At 21.6% G+C, this 23,102-nt stretch overlaps 2 protein-coding genes and 1 long non-coding RNA gene across 4 annotated transcripts in view; 2 read left to right on the top strand and 1 right to left on the bottom strand.

The window, feature by feature from the left end:
• The first annotated feature begins 432 nt into the window (after positions 1-432).
• Positions 433-11,041, top strand: LOC122506573. Its single transcript, XR_006302010.1, has 6 exons — positions 433-655; positions 2,002-2,264; positions 3,895-3,966; positions 5,529-5,625; positions 5,908-6,030; positions 10,492-11,041. It is a non-coding gene; the product is annotated as an uncharacterized LOC122506573 (long non-coding RNA).
• LOC122506572 overlaps positions 4,563-23,102 on the bottom strand; it is a 24,329-nt gene continuing 5,789 nt past the window's right edge. Inside the window, exons 2-4 of one of the 2 annotated variants that reach the window (XM_043618838.1) lie at positions 5,527-5,742; positions 5,222-5,413; positions 4,563-4,816 (exon numbers count right to left, since the gene is read on the bottom strand). In XM_043618838.1, coding sequence (XP_043474773.1) covers positions 4,677-4,816; positions 5,222-5,390 — 309 coding nt within the window. In that variant the 5' untranslated portion in view covers positions 5,391-5,413; positions 5,527-5,742 and the 3' untranslated portion in view covers positions 4,563-4,676. Of the gene's footprint in view, positions 4,817-5,221; positions 5,414-5,526; positions 5,743-23,102 lie in introns of those variants that run through there. The other variant, XM_043618840.1, reaches the window with a different exon arrangement.
• Positions 13,114-23,102, top strand: part of LOC122506571 (insulin-like growth factor-binding protein complex acid labile subunit) — a 22,306-nt gene continuing 12,317 nt past the window's right edge. The window contains exons 1-4 of the mRNA XM_043618837.1: positions 13,114-13,272; positions 13,360-14,432; positions 20,645-20,813; positions 21,185-21,318. Of these exons, the coding sequence (XP_043474772.1) occupies positions 14,071-14,432; positions 20,645-20,813; positions 21,185-21,318 (665 nt within the window). The 5' untranslated portion in view covers positions 13,114-13,272; positions 13,360-14,070. The remainder of the gene's footprint in view (positions 13,273-13,359; positions 14,433-20,644; positions 20,814-21,184; positions 21,319-23,102) is intronic.

Genomic DNA, 23,102 nt, shown 5'->3' with positions numbered 1-23,102 from the left:
TGCCATTGAAGCGAACAAATTATATTTTGTCAATCTATCGTTTTGTTTTTCCAAAATTTAATTTTGAATAAAATACTTTATAGAAAGACTGAAATAAAAAGTGTTGAGAAAAATTAGAAAACCTAAACGGAACAACATGTAACGGATTTTGGAAAATTTCCATAATAAATTTCCACCTCTGTTCTCATTGGTTATGGCTGAATGAAAAATCCTTGAAATTTGAAATTCGCTCCAAAATGCAGCCAGTAGGAAATAGGCTTAAAACTTGTCCACCAATGAAATTCATCGATTTGCTTATCCAACGTTCGGCAAGCCAATAAGGAGAGGGATATAAGTTTAAAAACAAAGAAATTTCTATTATTACTGTACTACCTAACCTAACCTTTACATAAAGCGATTTAGGCGCAATTTCAACGATTTGTTGTTCTAAAATTCGTTATTAACTGACCGCACTTCTCTTGTTTTTTCGTTGACTTTAGATAATTGCAAGAAACAAAGATTGAAATATATAACTATGGGAGTGTACGGGAGATAATGTGTTTTAAAACGTCTAAAATAATGTCTATAAAATTGTTATGGCAAATTTTAGTATCCGCAATTCCGTTTGCGAAGAAATGTGACCACGCAGAGAATTTCTTCGATGATTTTATTGTTCGTAAGTCTTATTTTTTATTTTCAAACACTGAATAATTGTTACAGTTACTTTCATAAGAATCACAAGGATCACAAGTTAGTAAAAATATTTTTTACTAGTAAATAACCTACAACTTTTTTTATTGCAAAAAATATTTTACAACCGACAGTCGAAACAAATTTTTATGATTATTATTAATCCTTTTGTTCTTATTTTTATGTTTTTATTTTTAAATGGTTAACAAGTTTTGCAGCAAAATTGCTCGAAATTTCACATCTCAGTACTGTTAATCATTTAATAGTTGAAATTTATTCTTTTGCGTATATTAAAAGTTGCCTTTTAGGTTATGATGCCACTTCGTTGTCTTTTGCAATTTTTTTATTTTTATTTATAATTATTATGCTTACTTAATACCATTCTTTGAAAGAATTCAATTATATTTATAGATAGTAATTTTTTGGCCAAAATTCAATTTTTTAAAAACTTTTAACAAAATTTCACGAAAGAATTCAATTTTTTTTAATTTGTTATAAATTTTTTTTAAAGAATTCAATTATTTTCTAAAATTATAAAAAATCCTTCAAAACAATTCAATTTTTTTAAATTTTGTAATAAAATTTTTCAAAACAATTCAATTATTTTCTATATTTTCATAAAATTCCTTAAATTAATTAAATTATTTTAGAAAATTGTAAAATCAAATTCTGATAGGAATTTAATAATTTTCTAAAAATTTCAATAAAATTCAATAATTTAATTGTTTAATTTCAATTATTAAGAAACACGATTATTTTAAAAACTTGAAAGAAATTGTTTGTAAAATTCAATTACTGTCAAAATTTTTAATTAAAATTATTAAAGAAACTCCTTTAATTAAAAAAAATTAAAAGAAATTCTTCTAAAGAATTTAATTAGGATTTTCCATAATTTTAATAAAATTCTTTGCAAGAATTAAATTATTTTCATAAATAATAAAATTCTTCGGAGAAATTCAATCAATTCTCAAATTTTTTTTTCTTTGTAAACATTTAATGATTTTCAGTAAATTAATTTTAAAATTGAAAACATTTCTAAAGAAAAATTATTTTAAAAGTTAGGAAACAAAAAAGTTTTGTGCCACTTGAAAAAATTCAATGCGACTAATTTTTGTTTCTATTATTATATCTCGAGATGATATTTTTATCTCACTTTATTTTTTTTTGTACAAATTGTTTAGTTAATAATTTATATGTTCTTGAGGTTATTATAATTTATAAATTTCGAGAATGTATAGAAAAAGTAGAGAAAAAGATTTAATGCTCTCGAGCATAAACAGTCGCAATTGTTATTAATACATAAATTATGAAGCTTATGATTTATTTTGACAGGAGTATTTTGTAAACATTATATAGACACGTTTGGAGGAGGGTACGTGAGATTTATTTGATTTTTACCACAACTTGATATGGAGTGAGAAGATGTTGGTCAAGATAATACAAAACGCGGTCGCGAAGAATGTTAATGGGGACCTATTGCAGTTTTGTATGCAGGAAGTGTGGCGCGTCCTGTCTACCGTTGCGGTCCGGCGCCTGTCGAAGAGAAAAATGGAGGAAAAAAAAGAAGAAGAAGAAGAACATCAACAACAACAAAAGTATGGCATTTAAAAAAGCAAAACACTTCACACACACACAAACTACTGAGTGGTAACATATGTTTCTTTAAATCTTAATTTATTACACCATTAATCACAAAATTTATTAAATTTATCAAATTTATTCGTCCTTTAAAATAATAACAAAGCCAAAGGACAATAATTATTCTTCTCAACTTAATATTTCCATTTCGCTACGATTCCTACTAAAACAATTTTTCATTTCTCGAATTTTTACTTTTAGTTATTATCGGCCGTAAAATTCGTAATTTGATTAAAAAAAAGGTGAAAAGTTCGTAAATTTTACGATATAATTTGGAGAATTTTAGAAAAATTACAAATCATTGCAGAAATTCAATTATTTTCAAAAGTAATAAAATTCTTCGCAGAAATTCAATTATGTTCAAAATTTTTTTTAAATCCTCGTCAAAATTCCAATTATCTTTACAAATAATTCAATTCTTCCTTCGAAATTCAATTATTTTCAAAAATTTTCCTCAAATCAATGATTTTCAATATCTACTATTTTCATAAAAGTTTCCAAAAGAATTCAATTATTTAAAAAAATTTTTAATAAAATTCTACACAAACTTTTAGTTATTTTCAAAAAATAATAAAAATTTCACTGGAATTTCAATATTTAGGTACAAAATTTTTTTCATAAATAATAAAATTTTTACGGTGATTCAAATTATTTTCGTAAATAATAAAATTCTTCACAGGAATTCAATATTATTTTCAAAATTTATTAAAATTCTTCGCAGAAATTCAATTATTTGCAAAAATTAATAAAATTATTCACATGAATTCAATTATTTTCCAAAAATAATAAAATAATAAAATTCTTTACAGGAATTCAATTATTTTCCAAAAATAATAAAATTCTTCACAGGAATTCAATTATTTTCCAAAAATTTATTAAAATTCTTTGCAGAAATTAAATTATTTTCAAAAATTATTATAATTTTTATCAGGAATTCAATTATTTAAAAACTTTTTATAAAATTCTTCACAGGAATTAAATTATTTACCAAAAGCATTATTGAATCCTTTACAGGAATTGAATTTTAATTATTTTCAAAAAATAAATTCTTATCTAAAATTCTTCGGAATAATTCAATTATTTTCATAAATTTTCTAATAAAAATTGTTTTAAAAATGAATTTTAGTTAAAGTTTTAGATAATAATTAAATTTAGGAGAAGTTACTAATATAATTGCAATTTTTATAAATAATTGAATTTTGTTAAGATTTTTAATTAAAATTAAAAAAAAAATTAAAACATGAATAAATGGATCACTCCGAGTCGAAGACTCGGAGTTATCGATTTCTTCATGTTTTATAGTTATAAAAAATTGAATTTCTAGTTTTAAGTAAAATGTTCCTTTATTTGACTCGGCCTGATTATATTTTTGTCAGTTGGTCCGTAATTTTTCATTTTTGGTCCGTAAAGTTCGTATTTATTATTTTTAAATACTTTTACTGGTTCGAGCTCTAATATCTAAATCTTGGTAAAATATATCGATACACAATCATTTCTCTAAAAGAATAAAAATAGATTTTAAAATTGTTTAGTGAAAATAAGTTCCTTTTTCTGTTTGCTTTATTTATTTATTTATTTATTTTCTAGAACTGGAGAGCAATGGGATTTTTGCGTGCAATGAAATCTGTTTCATGAAGGCTCACATATGAGAATTGTTGAGTGAGTTGAAATAGATTATTTGTGCGCGTTTATTTGAGATTGTGTGCGTTGGCGCCAGGCCGCATTCTCGCATTTGTTAACTGTCACAAGTAGTTGCCCCCTATAGTGTACTTGTGCCCCCTGAGGATTAAGAACGGTCACGGATCCCAAATTCAACAACCGGGATGAAACATTGATTTGTCCTCGTCTTACTGCCCGGTGAATAATTATTATCTGACAATAACAATTCGAGTCCATTGTCCGCTATCAAGACGAATATATATTTAGCACGAATTTTTTTTTCTTTTCAATTTAATTCAAATTTCCACACAAGATTCTTTTTTTTTTTACTTTTTAAATATTCAAAGTAGAAATAATAAAAATGTTAAAAATGCAAAAAATACAGAAAATACAGAAAATATTTAAAGAAAATAACAAAAATGAAAAATTCGGGAAATTCGAATATTTGAATTTTTCAAAAGTTTTAATCAAAAATTACTATTCAATGTTTGAGAATTGTTAGAGAAAAAAAAATTAAATTTGGATTTTTTGGAATAAAACAAACGCTTTTTTTTGTAAATAGTTATTTATTCATAAAAAAAAAATTTCTGTTTCGTGTTTAGAAAAATACATTAATTTCAATATAATTACAAACTTATTAGTATAACAATAATTACAAAATTATTTTATTTGTTAGTAATTATTACTAATTGTAATAGTAATATTAATAGTTAATAAATATAACGATCGTCGACTGCTATCCATTCTAGGGGATGACGCGTTTGCAAGTAAGACATGAATTTTTTTCCTTGCTCTTCTTCAAATGCCGTACAATTAGGACAGTAATTTAATACAGCATTGACCACCATTGCTGAAAGAAATCAATTTTTATGCATTAAAGTTCATACATTAAATTTTTCGCATCACATTTTGGAAATTATTAATTTTCAAAACTGTGTCAATTCCTTTTTTTTTATTATAAATGAAAATAAATGAAAATAAATGAAAATAAATGAAAATAAATGAAAATAAATAAAAATAAATGAAAATAAATGAAAATAAATAAAAATAAATAAAAATAAATAAAAATAAATGAAAATAAATAAAAATAAATAAAAAGGAAAGAAACAATCCTTTAATTTATTATTTAAAATTTTGTTTGGAAATTTATAATTAAAAAAATAGTTTTTAAGTATTTTTAAATTTTCCTTTTATAAATTTAGAAATACTTTTTGTTGAAAAATGATACAAGATGTAAAAAAACAATGTTCCTTACGTTTTATCCGATCCATTGGCGATTCGCATGGTTCATCTTCAGAGATGCATTTTATTAAATTAATTCGAAACTCCTCATTCTCGAGTAAATCGAAAAAATCATTAGCAGTCGCATTGATAGTGATAATTAATACTATTAGCGTTGTTAATTGAAAAATTCGTATTTCCATTTTGAAAATTGATTAATGAAAAACTGAAAAATAAATTATTATTTTTGATAAATAGAATATTTATTCTCTAAATAAATAATGTTTATTAATTTTTTTGTAATCTATAAAGTAAATATTTTCTTTTCTTCCTACTTACAGGTACCTGGTTTTTTTTTTATCTCGGGAAGGATCGCGGAGCAAACATTGGATCTGTTTCTCTGAAGAAGTAAGACTCGACTGAGGGTAAAATGATCAAGTTCGTAAAAGAATTTTCGTTCCACGGTATTTTTTTTCTTTTCCTTTTTTTATATATATAGATATATATATATACACATTCCTGAATCATTACACTATGACTTTCATTTTCTCGAAGCTGTGAATTTATAATATTATATATGAATTTTACATATTGTTTTTTTAATTACTAAAATGTTGATTCCTTTTTTTTTTGATCATTTAATCAAAATTATTGTTTAGAAAGTAAAAACTTTAATTGAATTGCAATATTTAAAAAATCTAAAAATTAATTTGTTTTTAGGTATTTAAATGCGGAAGTACTGAACAGCGACTTACAAAAAAGAACAATGACAAAACGATTGGATTCACTTGGACAAAATTTTGGAATTGGAACAATGGAATATTATTCGAAATTCTTAATTATGTAAGTAGAAGAGAAATTACCTTTTTTGCGATTATGTTAAATTATAGAATTATTAATTGAGATTTAAGGTATAACAAAATTTTTTTTGTTTGCGAAAACATGAAAAAAATTGTTAATTTAGAAAGTAAAAAAAGAAAAAGAAAAAAAAGAGGGAGAGAAAAAAAAATTACGACAGTTTTCTATGTGCCGATGAACGATAAATCTTTATCTAAAGCTTCCCTTCTGTAGTGTCACCAAGAGATAGATTTATCTATCTGTAATACTCAAAAGGGGATTGGTTCTTATCGGCTAGCGCCACATATCAAAAATAAATAGTTATGGAGACAATATCTTTACTCACTTCTCTTTCAACACAGTTTATTTACATTTAAAAAAAAACCCAGAAAGAGAGAAAAAAAACACTTTCTCATATATAGTATATTTTATTTTATTTCGTTAATTCACATATAGAAAATTTGACGAAAATTTAATTCAAAAATTCATATTTGAAAATTTGTTTTTTCAAAAGAATTTCAATGATTTATTTGGTTGGTGCGAGGCGCCATGTAACTTGTGATTTATCACATTAAAAACCAGTGAAATTTAGATTTGGAGAGAACTATACACTATTATATTGATTAATGATGTCAGATAATGAAGATTTTACCATATAAAAAGAACTTATTTTGGACATTTCGTTCTATTTTTAATTTATTAGTAAATTTTTCTTCACATTATTATTTTGACGATTTCTTTAAAAAAAATTTAAATAATAATGGAATTTGAAGAATTTTATTAAAATTGTATGTATAGTTTAATTGTTTAAAAGAAAATTGACATTCTTTCGAGAAATTCAGTTAAAATTGTATTCGAAATAATTAAATTCTTAACTAAAAAATGTTACGCGCGGAAGGTGATGTTGGATTTATTATTAATTATGCAATTAACAAAATTTTTTATTTTCAATTTTTAATTTTTGAATAATTTCATAATTAAAATTTGAAAAATTCACTTATTAAGTACATAATTATTTGTTTATATTTTCAAAAATTGTAATATAATTCTTCGCAAGAATTCAATTATTTACATAAATAATAACATTCTTTGGAAGAATTCAATTATTTTTATAAAAAGTAAAATTCTTCAAAGGAATTCAATTATTTCTAAAAATTTTAATAAAATTCTTCGTGAGAATTCAATTATTTTCATAAATAATAATATTCCTCGGAAGAATTGAATTACTTTCAGGAAAGAATTCAATTATTATTTTCTAAATTCGTTATAAAATTTTTCAAAAAGATTCAATTTATTATTTTCCAAACTTTTAATCAATTCTTCGTAACAATTCAATTATTTTTATAAAAAGTAAAATTCTTCGCAAAAATTCAATTATTTTCAACAAAATTTTGATACAATTTCACGAAAGAATTCAATTATTTAATTTAAAATTTTAATAAATTCATTGAAAGAATTTAATTATTTTTTTAAACAGTCTTTGCAAAAATTCAATTATTTTCAAAAAAATTTCACTAAAGAATTTAATTTTTATCATTTTCTTACTACTATCAATTATTATCTAAAATTTTCATAAATCCTTTGGAAACAATTTATTTTTTTCTATTAGTAGTAACATTCATCGCAAAAATTAAATTATTTTTTACAAATAATAAAATTCTTCAATGTTAATAGACTTCAATAATCAAATTTTTAATTACAATTATTAACAGACACGATTATTTAAAAAAAAAAGGAAAAAAAATTCTTTGTTGAATTGAATTATTTTCAAAATTTTCAATTAAAATTATTCAAAAAAAAACTAATTATTTACAAAAACTCTAATAAAATTGTTCAAAATAGTTTAATTTTCAATCAATAATTTAAAAAAATTTTAATAGTAAAATTATTAAATACAATTATTAAAAAAATTGATTATATTGAATAAATTAAAGAAATTTAATAGTATCTATTCTTCGAAAGAATTTAATTATTTTCTACATTTTAATAAAATTCTTTGAATGAATTAAATTATATTTTAGAAAATTGTAATGAAATTCTGAGAAGAATTCAATTATTTTGTAAAAATTTCATAAATAATAAAATTCTTCTCAGCAATTCAATTATTTTAAAAAATTTTACTAACATTCGTCGCAAGAATTCAATTATTTTCATAAATAATAATATTCCCTCGGAAGAATTCAATTACTTTCAATACAATTTAATTTCGGCAAAGTATTCAATTATTTTTTTCTAAATTCGTTATTAAATTTTTCAAAACGATTCAATTATTTTCTAAACTTTTTTTAAATTTTTCGAAACAATTCAATTATTTTTATAAATAGTAAAATTCTTCGCAAAAATTCAATTATTTTTAAAACTTCTAAATAAATTCATTGAAATAATTTAATTATTTTCTAAAATTTTAATAAATCCAATTGAAAAAATTCAATTATTTTATTAAATAGTAAAATTCTTTGCAATTATTTTTTTTAAATAATTGAATTATTTTGGAAAATTTTATTAAAATAATAAATATTGAAAATGATTGAATTAAGAAATTTTTTCAAAATAATTGAAATTAGGACAAGAATTTTATTAAAATTTTTGAAAATAATTGAATTTCAAAGAAAATTTTTATTTATTTTATAAGGATAATTGGAATTTTGACGAGAATTTTTTTTTCAAATTTTGAACATAATTGAATTTTATAAGAAGAATTTTATTATTTTTGAAAATAATTGAATTTATGCAATTATTCGTAATTTCTCCAAAATTGAATTTTTTTTAGTGTTTTCAACAAAAATTTGAATTAAAAATTTTTAAAATAAATTTTATTTTAAAAATCAATGAAGAAGTTAGCCGCGCGCTTTAGCGTGCGAATGGTTGTTAGTTTTATTATTTAAAAAAAAATAATGACAAATAATTATAATTCGTTAAAAGTCGTTTAAATCGAAATTCAGAATTCAAAATTCTTTTTGTCAAGTAAAAAGAAGATTTGGTTAAATTAAAATCCCCTTTTTTTTAATTTGAAAATTGGTTTAAATAGAGTTGAACTAGTGTTCGAGGAATATAGAAAAATTGCAAAAATAAAAAAAAAAGTGCATGTACAATTAAATATTATGTGAAATGCGTCCCTGATCACGTGGCCGAGATTCGTAAAAGCAGTAGCAACAGAAGCTTGTAGTTCCAAACGAAACCAGCATTCCTGGAGTGTCGATAGGTTCGACCACCTCGATATCATCTATTCTCAGCGATATCTTATTCTTTTCTTCGAAAAAAAGAAAAAGAAAACATGTCCCTTGTTAAAAAAAGGGGAAAAAATTTTTTAAGGATACAATATTAAAAATACGTAAATTTTGTTAATATTAGAGTAAATTTAATTATCTCATATTTTCCATTCCCCTATAATAATAAGTATATATGGCTGTGAAAGGTCAAAAGTTGAGCAATCCTCTTTTTTTTCTCTCTCCCTTATCGATGCAAATACGCTGATCGCATTTGTATTATACGCTTCGTTATGGAACGATCCATATGCGAGAAGCGTCTCGTCCCATTACTTATTCTCATTTTCTCTTCTAAAAGAGTAAAAAAAAAAAAGAATTCATCGCAATCATTGATTTAGTTTAATGTGCTTATTTCCGGTTTTCAAGTTCAAACATGTGACTTTACTTTGTGTATGTGTCCAGTTATTAATTAATTTTTTCTCTTCTTTTTTTTTTACTTAATAGTGTGAAAATCTTCATTAATCTTTCTATAGATTTGATAAAACAAAATATATATTTTTTGAGCTTGAAATTTTTTTCTAAAAGTGTTCTGTTAATGGTTATTTTTTTTGCAAATTTTTTTTCCAAATTAAGTTTAAAACAAAAAATTTATTAAAAGTATATTAAAAATTATTAATAAATATATTAATAAATATATTTAAAAATATATTTAAAAATATATAAAAAATATATTAAAATATATTAAAAATATATTAAAATATATTAAAAATAAATTAAAAATATTTTTTAACAAATTTTTTCAAGTAAACAAAATTTTAAAATTTTGTTAATTTAAATTTTAAAAATTTTAACTTTTTTACTTTTTATTCTTTTAGTTTCACTGAGAAAGAAATTTATTTGATTCAAATAACGGATTAATTATTATTATTATCCGTTATACGATTATTATCTATTAAATATTTACTTGAATCAAATAATATTTATTGGAGTCAATTAAATGGTATTTGAATGTCAATAATTTCAGTATTTGAAGCAAATATGAATTATGAACCGATTAATTAACTCCAATAAATATTATTTGATTCAATTAAATATTTAATTGATAGTCAAGTAATCGGTTATTTAAATCAAATAAATTTTTCTTTTTTGAGTGTAGAGAAGAAAATAAATTTAATTAAAAAAATTTGGTATTTATTTTGCTACTAAAAAATGTTTACGTTATTCTTTGTTAAAAATCTGTTGATCTTATTTTTCATTGCAGCGTAACGTAAAGGTCAAGAGTTTAATAAGTCTTTGAAATTCCGTATTCGATATTGAATATAGAGCTTCTTTTTCACGGAGATAACATCAATAACAATTTGTAAAGGCGCAGTGGTCAATAAAATTTTTAGAAGGATACATAGAGAGAGAGAGAGAGATAAGAAAAGAGGAAACGAGATTTTTTTCTCTCTTTTCAAATAGTAATTAAATAGAATGAATGATGGATAGTCTTTGAGACAAAGTATAATATAAATTGAAATAAAATGCAGGTCTTCTTTTCGATAAAAAAAAAAAATATTACGAGACGAAGATTGTTTTTTTCAAGTACTCGAAGACATCTCGATAAGGTGCGATGGAGGAAAATTAGAAAGTGGAAAATTAAGTGTAGATAAAAATAGTCGGATGTCTTGTCGTATAGATTTATAGAGATATCAATGCGTGTTTTATCGGCAGCAAAAAAAAAGATTGTTTTTTTTTCTTCTTTCAATGCTTGATTTGTGAGAAACATTTTTCAACCCTTGGAAGAAATAAGAAAAGTTATTCACGAACTAACGCGCGGAACGTTATATTCAATTTATTATTATGCAAATTAGGAAACTTTTTATTTTCAAATATGAATTTTTGAATAATTTTAAATTCAAACTTCAAAAATATTGATTATTAACTAATTTACTAATTCATTATTCTTGTTTAGTAATTCGAAAATTTTTAATAAAATTCTTCGCAAGAATTCAATTATTTTAATAAATAATAACATTCTTCGGAGGAATTCAATTATTTTCATAAATAATATCATTCTTCGTAGAAATTCAATTATTTTTATAAATAGTAAAATTTTTTGCAAAAATTCAATTATTTTCTAAAAAATATCATGAAAGAATTCAATTTTTTTTTCTTAATTCGTTAAAAAATCTTTGTAAAAATTCAATTATTTTCTAAACTTTTAATAAATCCTTGGGAACAATTCAATTATTATACAATTTATAAATTGTAAAATTCTTTGCAAAAATTCAATTATTTTCAAACGAATTCAACGAAAGAATTCAATTTTTTTCTTATTTCGTTATAAAATTTTTTAAAAGAATTCAATTATTTTCTTAAATTTTAATAAATCCTTTGGAACAATTCAATTATTATACAATTTATAAATTTGTAAAATTCTTTGCAAAAATTCAATTATTTTCAAAAAAATTCCACGAAAGAATTCAATCATAAAATTATTACTTAGAAAATATTTAATGAATAATTTTATTTATAGATTTCAAAATTAATTGAATTTGAAAAGAGTTGCGTTTAGAATTTTTCATAAACAAATTAACTTCAAAAGATTTTAATTTAAAATTTTATAAAATTTCAATTTTTAATGAATTTCATGAGAAATTCTGAAGAACTTAAATTTTTGCAAAAATTTTCAAAATTTCAATTATTCTGAAATTAGTTACATTTTTTTAATATATTTAATTAATTATTAAAAATAATAAATTTATCGAAGAATTAAAATTAAAAATTAGTTAAAAACACTAAATAAATTTGAATTTTGAAAAAGTTTCAATTGATCGCAAAAATTCAATTATTTTCAAAAGTAATAAAATTCTTCGCAAAAATTCAATATTATTCAAAAATTTAAAGAAATTCTCGTCAAAATTTCAATTCTCTTTAAAAATAATAAAATTCTTCTTCAAAATTCAATTATTTTCAAAAATTTTAATAAAATTCTTGGCAAAATTTCAATTATTTGCAAAAATTTTCCTAAATTCAATGATATTCAATATATCTATTTTAATAAAATTTTCCAAAAGAATTCAATTATTTTCTTAAATTTTAAAAAATCCTTCGAAACAATTGAATTGGATTTTTAATAAAATTCTTCCAAAAAAAATGTAATTATTTCCAAAAATTCCTTGCAAGAATTCATTTATTGTTATAAAACGTAAAATACCTTGGAGGAATTCATAATTATTTTTAATAAATTTAAAATAAAATTCCTAGAAAAAATACAATTATTTTTAACAATATTAATTGATTTCGTTTATTGTCAAAAATTTTAAAGAAAAAAAATTTGAAATAATTTACGAAAACAAATAAAATTCTTCTTTAAAAGAATTTATTTTTCTGTCAATTATTTTTAATAAAATTATTAATTACAATTAATAATAGAGTACGATTATTTTAGAAACTTTAGAGAAATTTTTCATAAAATTCAATTACTTTTAAAATTTCCAATAAAAATTATTAACAAAACAATATTATTTTTTTAAAAATTAAAATAACACTTTAATTATTTTCTAAAATTTAAATCAAATTCTTGATAAGAATTAAATTATTTTCAGTACAATTTTAATAACATTCTTGGGAAGAATTCGATTCTTTTCATAAATAATAAAATTCTTTGCTGGAATTCAATTATTTTCAATACAATATTTTAAATTAAGTTAAAATTTAATTTCAATTTCAATTATTTTTAGTACCTTTTCTGAGGAAAAAAGCTACTGTGATGCCTGTAATAGAAAAAAGGCCAATCGATCAAATTTTAAAACGAATGAAATGATCAATTTGAATAAAATAATTAGTTACAATGAAAATTGGAACAATTAATAATTTTTAGTAATTGTGTTTTAGGAAAACTTGGAGTTGAAAAAAGAAAATTATCTGAAGAAAGCTTTTCCTGGAGAAATTTGGGAAATTGAACGAAACAATATTTTTCGAACATTAAATCGACTAAGAATTTTTTTGCGCAAAATTAATAAGCAAGAATAAGATTAATAAGCCGCAATTTTCAGAGGTAAAATTCTTCTGTATGAAAATTGTCTTTGAATGAAGGTTTTTTTGAGAAAGAAATTTGAATATTTATCTTTCTCTCTCTTTACAGAACTGTCGATACTATTGGGCATAACCCACTTGATAATTGAGGAAAATTGATACAGATAAACAAATAAAAATGCATTACTGGATGCTGCTGTACAGCGTGTATGGAAAGCCCTCCCTGCAGCGCGGCGCCGCGTCGACGTGAGACTATAAGTAAGTCTCGCACTGCGGGTGGCGACTTAATGTCGTTGCCGCGTCCGTGGCGCCAAGAGGAAGGCCGATCACGATAATTCGTCGAGACACTCTGACTCGTCTCGATACGTGTGTTGATCGATCAAAAAAAAAAAACAAAAAATAATAACAAAAAGAAAAAAAAGTCCAATTGGTGTGACAATTCCGCCTCGAGGAACTAAAAATCTCAACCACCCCCACGAAAGAAAAAAAAAGAGAAAAATGTTTCTAATGAGCCCCAGTTGATAGTGTCAGTGCAGTGGAATTTTGATAACTTGTTGCTTCTGTGCTCAAAAGAATCAATTTTTTTTTTTTTAACAAAAAATATAAATTTTTCGATTAAAAAAAAAGGTGAAATAATAGTGTGGAGTGTCCAATGTGGAACCAATAGGAACAGGAATTTAAATTTTTTTTTCGCAAAAACTCGAAAGGATTATTTTTTTTACACACAACTTGCCTGCGTGAATCGACAAAATATTTCTCATGGATCATCTCTAGGCAAAAGAAAAAAAGAAAATTATATAGAGTATTTTTTTTTGAAATCATGTCGGGATTGTTGTATACACTATTGGGATTGGCAGCGAGTTCAAGTCTTCATTGTGCTGTCAGGCGGGAAATCAGCCCCTGTACATGCCGTCAAGAGGCGCCGATTATTAATCCAAGTTTGAGTAATAATGGAAATAATAACAATGGAAATGGACACATTCATTTGGAACGAATTGAAGTTGTTTGCGAAAAAATGGAATCATTCGATCAGGTTGCGGAGGCGCTTAGCGGGAAATTCACCCCCGAACAGCAGATAACATTGAGGGTGTCACATTCACAATTGCGCGACATATCGAGGCATGACTTTAAGGAGCTGAGGATGTCCATCGTTAGACTTGACCTTAATCACGATCATCTTGTGTGAGTAGTCTCTCCCAAGCTCATTAACGTCATTATAATTCTTTCCTAATACTTACGGAAATTGCTTCCGGAAATTCGAGAAAAATATTTCCCATTTCTCTCTTTCGAGAATAATTAAAAATTTACTAATATTCAGAATTTTTAATCGATTTCGTTAGATTGAATTTTTTTTAAATTAATTAATTACATGTACTTTTTATTTCGTCCAAATACAAAAGACAAACTTTGGTTATTTGAAAATAAATACGAAATAAAAAGTAGATAAAAAATTAACTAGAAAAAATAGAATTCTCATTTTATCGTGTTTTTAATTCAATGGAATTTTGATTAATCTGAATTGATATTTAATAAAAATTTCTTTGCACAAGAATTACATAAAAATTGGCCTATTTTCCGCATTTTTTTCTATACACGAAAAAGTAGACTATAAATTTAAAAAAAATGAATATAAATTATTTTTTGCTGTTACAAAATTTCTTTTCAATTAATTTATTGATTTCGTTAGATTGAATTTTTTCTAATTAATTAATTACACTAGCTATAATTTATTATTATGAAAATTAGAAAATTTTTTATTTTAAATAATTCCAGATTCAAACTTAAAAAAAATTCAGATATTAACTAATTTACTAATACATAAATTATTATTGTTTATTAATTTCAAAGATTTTAATAAAATTCTTCGCAAGAATTAAATTATTTTTCTTTGTAAGAATTCAATTATTTTTTTAATTATGAAAATATTTGCATAAATTCAATTATTTTCTCAATAAAATTTCACGAAAGAATTCAACTTTTTTCCTAATTAGAAAAATATATGAAAAAACAATTCAATTTATTTTCTAAAATATTAAAAAATCCTTCGAAAGAATTCAATCATTTTTTAAATAAATCTTTGCAAAAATTCAATTATTTTCAATAAAATAAATAATTTCTCTCACTAAAGAATTCAATTTTTTTTCCTAATTTGTTATAACATTTTTCAAAAAAATTCAATTATTTTCAAAAATTTTAATAAATCCTTCGAAACAATTTAATTATTTTTTTAAATAGTTTAAAATCTTTGCAAAAATTCAATTATTTTCAAAAATTTTAATAAATTCTTCGAAACAATTCAATTATTTTTTTTAATAGTATAAAAAAATAGTATAAAAACTTTGCAAAAATTCAATTGTTTTCAATAACATATTTCACGAAAGAATTCAATATTTTTCCTAACTATAAAATATATGAAAAAAATTCAATTATTTTCAAAATCTTTAATAAATCCTTCGAAACAGTTCAATTATTTTTTTTTAAATAATAAAATTTTTGCAAAAATTCAATTATTTTTAATAAAATTTTAATAACATTTTATGAAAGAATTCAATTTTTTTAAAAATTTTTAATATTTTTCGAAAAAATTAAATTATTTTATAAAATTGTAATAAATCCTTCGAACAATTCAATTATATTTAAATTTATAAATAGTGAAATTCTTAACAAAAATTCAATTATTTTCAAACTAATTTCACGAAAGAATTAAATTTTTTTCTTAATTCTGATTGAAAAAGAATTCCAATTGAAATTAATGGTTATTTAGAAAAAATCTGCTTTAACGAAATTTTTAAAAGCAATAAAACAATAAAAGAATCGATCAAATTTTGTCATTTTAAAATTTAACTCTGAAACGAATGAATTGTGTAAATTTTTATCTATAAATAGTAGAAGAAAAATATTTGTTTACATCAGTAAATAATTATTTGATAGAATTTTCATTTAATTCAATAGTTATTTAAGAGAATTTCCAATTAAATCAATATTTATTTAATAGAATTTCTATTCAATTCCATATTAGGCGAATTTTTATTCCATTTAAATTTTCATTTCGAAAGAATTCGATACTAATTTTAATTTGATTTTCATTGAAGAAAAATTTTGTTATTTGAGAAAATTTCGTGTGAGTCATTTTTTACGAGACGGAATTTTTGCTTCCACGAATTTATTATATTTTCATAAAATCATGTGGAATTCTTGAGATTCTTTAAGAGCCGATTGTCATTTGAAAAATTATTTTTTACAAAAAAAAAAAAAAACACGTAGCGAAATAATGATTCATAAAAAAGAAGAAGAAAACGAATAAATCGTTTAGTAAAATTTTTTTTTATTTAATTTTTTTAGTAATATAAATAATAGTAAAAAAAAGTAAATAATGATAAAATAATAAATTTTAAAAATCTGTTAATAGAATTTCTTGGAAGAATTTTATTATTTAGGAAAATAATTGAATTATCGTGAAGAATTTTATTAAAATCTTAAAAAATTCTAAAGTCTTCTTGTTGAATTTCTTTGAATTTTTTTTTAACAATATAGTTTCTTTAATAATTTTAATTAAAAATTTTGAAAATAATTGAATTTTTGCAAAGAATTTTAGTATTTAGAAATATAACTGAATTGTTTCGAATGATTTATTAAAAGTTTAGAAAATAATTTAATTTTTTCGAAAAATATTATCAAACATTTATGAAACAAAAAATAAAAAAAAATTGAATTTTTTTGTAGAATTTATAAAAATTTTAGAAAATAATTGAATTCTTTTGAAATTTTTTCCTAACGAATTAAGAAAAAAAATTTGAATTCTTTCGTGAAATTTTTTTTTTTAATAAATAATAAATAGTAAAGTAATAAATAAATAAAAATAAGGCATTAAAAAAATTCTATCATCAATATAGAGAATCTAAAATACTCCGAAAAAAAATGAATGACAATTAACCTTCTTCTGACCTTCCTTAACAAAAATAAAAAGTCATTCAAGATATTTTGTATTATTTTGCCTTTATATAAGACATTTTAGAAGATTTATAATAATTTTAATATCAAAACAGATAAACTTTGCTATGGATAGCTTTATACTTAATTAATATTTAATTACATTAAAAAAAATCATTGATTACTGTACAGAATAAAAAAAGAGAGAAAACAATAAATTTATCACTTTTTTTATTGCTTTTCTTTTACGAAATATTTAAATACCAGAGGCATGGCGCCTCGAGGACGCTTTAGAGGAGGGGAAAATATAAATTGTCGCGCGAGAGAAATCATCGCAAAAAATTATTTGGCAATAAAACAGCGAGAATTGATTTTTTTTTTTTTTTTGAAGAGAATGCTGGGAAAATCATAATATGATAAAAATTTATCTCATATCAATTCGAGCACTCACGTTTCTGATTAGCACACATGGTTTTCTCTCTCTCTCTCTCTCTCTCTCTCTCTCTCGTTATCACAATCATTATATACAAGGCAGTGATTAACAATGTCATGTCTATAGTTGCACGATTATCTTTATGTTTAATTTAATTTGTATAAGTCTCAAGTAAATATCGCGCGATTCATATTACAAAACATTTTGGTTAATTGAAATAAAGGAAGTTAATGAAATAATAATAATAATAATAATAATAATAATAATAATAATAAAAATAGGTCCTTGACCTGGGCAACAATTCGATATTATTTATTATTTCATTTCTCTTTGTACTTTTTATTATTCTTATTATTTTTTATGTTTTATTGTTTTTTATACACGATTTTTGTTTCTTAACTTAATTGTAATTTTTCTTTTCAAATATTTTTAATTTTAATCTTTTTTTGTATTTTTTTTGTAATTTTTCTTTTCAAATATTTTCAATTTTAAAATTAATGTATTGAAAATCATCGAATTCTTGCAAAGAATTTTATCAAAAAATTTGATAATAATAGAATTCCTTTAAAGAATTATATTATATTTAGGAAAATAACTGAATTCTCGCGAAGAATTTTATTAAAATTTTAAAATATTCTAATTAAATTCTTTTGAAGAATTTCTTTGAATTTTGTTTAAACTAATGGAGTTTCTTTAATAATTTTAATTGAAAATTTATGAAAACAATAATTGAATTTTTTTGAAGAAGAATTTTATTAAAATTTTATTGAAACTAATTGAATTATTGCGAAGAATTTTACTGTTTATAAAAATAATTGAATTGTTCCGAAGAATTTATTAAATTTTTTGAAAATAAATGAATTTTATGAATTTTTCTATTAAAATTGTTTTGAAAAGAATTGAATTTCTGCAAAGGATTTTACTATTTATAAAAATAATTGTATTATTGCGAAGAATTTTACTATTTATAAAAATAATTGAAATGTTTCGAAGAATTTATTAAATTTTTAAGAAATAATTAAATTGTTATGATGAATTTTATAGAAATTTTGAAAATAATGAAATTTTTTCGAAAAATTCAATTAAAGTTATTTCGAAAATAATTGAATTTCTTTAAAGAATTTTATTAAAATTAAGTATATTCAAAATAATTGAATTCATCACAAGAATTTTATTATTTTTTGAAAATAATTGAATCCTTTTAATTTTTTTGACGAATATGTTTAAAAAATGCATTGAAAGTAATTTAATTTTTATATAGAATTTTTTAAAAATATTTTGAGAATAATTGAATTATTTTTAGAGAATTTTAAATTCTCGTTGAAATTGAATTTCATAGAAATTTTTGAAAATAATAAAATTCTTTCGTGTAATTTTATTTAAATTTGATTAAAAATTATTTAATTCGTGCAAAACATTTTTTAGTATTTATAAAAATAGTTGAATTGTTCCGAAGAATTTGTTAAAATTTTAGAAAATAAATGAATTTTACGTTAATGTTTGAAAATTTAAATTCTTTCGAGGAATTCAATTAAAATTGTTTTAAAAATAATTGAATTCCTGAAAAGAATTTTACTATTTATAAAATTAATTGAATTCTTGCGAACAATTTTACTATAATTATAAAAATAATTGAATTTTTTCGAAGGTTTTATTAAAATTTTAGAAAAAAATTGATTTTTTTCGAAATGTGTTGAAAGTATTTTTAAATAATTGATTTTTTCGAGGAATTGAAATTAAATTTTTTAAGAATAATTACATTTTTCAAGCAATTCATGTAAAATTGTATTAAAAAGAATTAAAATCCTGCGATGAATTTTATTATTTGTGAAAATAATTGAATTCCTGAGAAGAATTTTATTATTTATAAAAATAATTGAGTTATTGCGAAGAATTTTAATAAAATGTTTAAAAAGAATTGAATTTCTGTGAAAAATTTTGTTATTTTTAAAAATAATTGAATTCTTGTGATGAATATTGTTATTTTTGAAAAGAATTGAATTTTGTAAAGAATTTTATTAAAATGCTTCATCAAAATATTTGAATTTTCGGGAATAATTTGGTTTTTTATCGACAGAATTGAATTCTTTCGAAAAATTATTTCTGTAAATAATTGAATTCTTTGGAAGAATTTTATTAAAATCTAAAAGAATAATTGAATTCTTCCGAGGAATTAAATTAAAATTGTTCATTTTTCTAATTTCTCTTTTTTTCTAATTCTACGCGAAAAGTTGGAAAATTATGTTTTTCTTCTTTTTTAATTAAAATAAATTTTGTCAAGTAAATTAAAAATTAAAGAAATGAATTTCATCGTTTTTTTGTCGCTCAAATATTGAAGTGAGTGAACTTTACAAATTCAAGTAGTTACCAGTAGAGTTTGGTCAGACCTGACTCTTGATATTGTATCCTTGGCGAGCGATATTGAGATGAGAGAATGTTGAGCGACAAATACACTGTCTGCGTGATTATTGTAAAATAATACCATCAATTAATAATTAAATATGCGATAAACCAATTTTTTTTCAATAATTTGCGACATTTCTAAACTTTTTTCATTTTTTTTATTCAATTTTTTTATTAAATTCTCCTAAAAAATTAGAAGGTCTTAGATTTTTTTTTAATCAATTCACAGATTTAATTTATTAATTTTTTTTTCTATTCACATTTTTATTATAGAAGGAGAAAAGAAAATGAAAAATTAATGATATTTTCAGTTTGTAAAATAATTTGTCAAATAATGCAATTTATCAGTAATTATTGATAATTAAATTACAAAATTATTATAAGATAATTTAATTGAAAGTACAGTGATAAATGAGGGAATAAATAAATTTCTGTGCTTCAATCTTTTATAACAAGTCGGGAAGAATAATTTAATGTACGTAGAGTATTTTCTTTTTTTCGGGTAAAATAATTAATTTTCTTCACAAAGTAGATGTTTATTTTGAAAACTAATTTATGTATTAAAAATTATTTTTTATTTTATGCTTTCTATAAAATGATTAATTTTTTGTTTTTTTTCTGATTTCAGGAATGTGAATGGTGACGTTTTCGCGGGTTTAAGTCGGACGCAGTACATGAGCCTCGCGGACAATGAAGTGCCATCAGTACCGAGGAAAATTTTATCTCACCTTCCGCTTTTGAGAACTCTCGACCTTAGCAGAAATAGAATCAGTCGCATTGAAGCGGACGACTTTAAGGTATTTTCAGTGTATGTTTTAGATTTCATAACATATTTAATTCTCAATATTTTAAAATCCAAATTTTTAACTGTTTTAAAGTTTTACAAAAAAAAATTACGATTCTCCCGATATATAAAAATTCATTAAAATAAATATTTCTAAAAATTTTATTATTTAAATGAAGGAACATATTTTTGTAAATTATTTTTTTTTATTTATAAATTTGCAAACTTTTGCATCATGTATTTTTGAATATTTAATATTTTGTTTATTTATTTTCTGACATTTATTTTTATATTAGTCACATAAGTAAAATTTAGAATAAATATTTATTAAAATTGTGGATATTTTGAAATATCGTTAAATAAAAATTTTTTCTTATTTTGCAGTACAATCCTGTGTTACAATTTTTACTCATGGCTGGAAATACTTTATCGGAAATGGTACCTGGTTCATTACCGCCTTTGATAAAACAACTGCACGTCGGGAGAAATCATTTAAAAACATTGAATCGAACTTTGAGGTAAACAAATTTCATTTAAACAATGAGGCCGAAAATATCGATTTTACATAATATTTTATTAATTTTAAGAAACGCAGACTTCGCACTACTAAAAGCTACTATTAGGGTACATTTTTTAGATTTCAGCCACTAAAAGCTACTAGGTATTTCTGTTTTTTTTTATTTTCCACTACTTTAAATTCGCTAAAACTAGAAATCAAAAAACTATTCTCAAAAGTTATAATCAAATTCTTTAAAAAGATTCAATTATTTTCAATATCTAGTATTTTCATCAAATTTTGCGAAAGAATTCAATTATTTAAAAGCAAAATTGATTACATTCATTCAAAATTCAATTATTCACGAATAATAAAATTTCCACAGGAATTCAATTAATTTAGAATAGCAATTTCAAGAAAATTTCGAAAAAATCAATTATTTAACAAAATTTTTATACAATTCTTCAATTACTTTCACTAATAATAACAGTTTTCATGGAAATTCAATTTTTTAAAAAAACTTTTCATAAAATTTTAAGCAAGAATTCAATTATTTCCATAAAAATAATAAAACTCATCGAAGAATTTCAATTACATATTTTTAATACTATTTTAAATTAATTAATCGAAAAATTCAACTATTTTCCACAAATAAAGTTTTCCACAAGAATTCAATTATTATTTAAAATGAAAATTTTCATATATTTATTCTATTTCGAAAAAATAGTTATTTAAAACAATGTTTATGAAATTCTTATGTACGAAGAATTCAATTATTTTCAAAAATAACAGAATTTCTCACAAAAATTCAATTCTCTTTAAATATTTTATTAAAATTTTTCGCAATAATTCAATTATTTTCATAAATAATAAAGTTCTTCTCAGGAATTCAATTAATTTTGAAAATTCTAATAAAATTCTTTGCAACTATTCAATTATTTTCATAAATAATAAAATCCATCGCAGGATTTCAATTATTCACAATAATATTAGAATTATTCACAGGAATTCAATTATATTCAAATATTCTAATAAAATTGTTCGAAAGAAATTAATTATTTTAAGTACAATTTTAATTAAATTTTTTTGAAATAATTTAATTATTCTTTTAGATTTTAATGAAATTCCTACAAAGAATTCAATTATGTCGTTAAATAACAAAATTATTCCCGAAAATTCAATTATTTTGATGAGGCATTTTAATAAAATTCTTTGCAAAATTTAATTATTTTCATAAATAACAATATTCATCACAAGAATTCAATTATTTTTAAAAATAACAAAATTTTTCACACAAATTCAATTCTTTTTAAACATTTTATTAAAATTCTTCGCAATAACTCAATTATTTTTATAAATAATAAAATTATTCTCAGGAATTCAATTATTTTCACAAATAATAAAATTCATCGCAGGATTTTAATTCTTTTTAATACAATTTTACATAAATTGCTTGAAAAATGTAATTATTCTTAAAAATTTAATTTCAATTCCTCGAAAAAATCAATTATTTAAAAATACTTTCAACACATTTCGAAAAAAATCAATTTTTTTCTAAAATTTTAATAAATTCTTCGAAAAAATTTAATTATTTTTATAAATAGTACAATTCTTCGCAAGAATTCAATTAATTTTATAAATAGTAAAATTCTTTGCAGGAATTCAATTATTTTCTAAATAATTTTAATTGAATTTCTCGGATGAATACAATTATTTTAAAATATTTTCATAAATTTCAATTATTTCCTAAAATTTTAATAAATTTTTCGAAACACTAAAACTATTTTTAATTTTTATAAATACTAA

The sequence above is a fragment of the Leptopilina heterotoma genome, unplaced genomic scaffold (assembly GCF_015476425.1).
Source record: "Leptopilina heterotoma isolate Lh14 unplaced genomic scaffold, ASM1547642v1 Lhet_42, whole genome shotgun sequence".
NCBI classification, from domain to species: Eukaryota; Metazoa; Arthropoda; class Insecta; order Hymenoptera; family Figitidae; genus Leptopilina; species Leptopilina heterotoma.
This window is presented reverse-complemented; position numbering and strand designations above follow the sequence as displayed.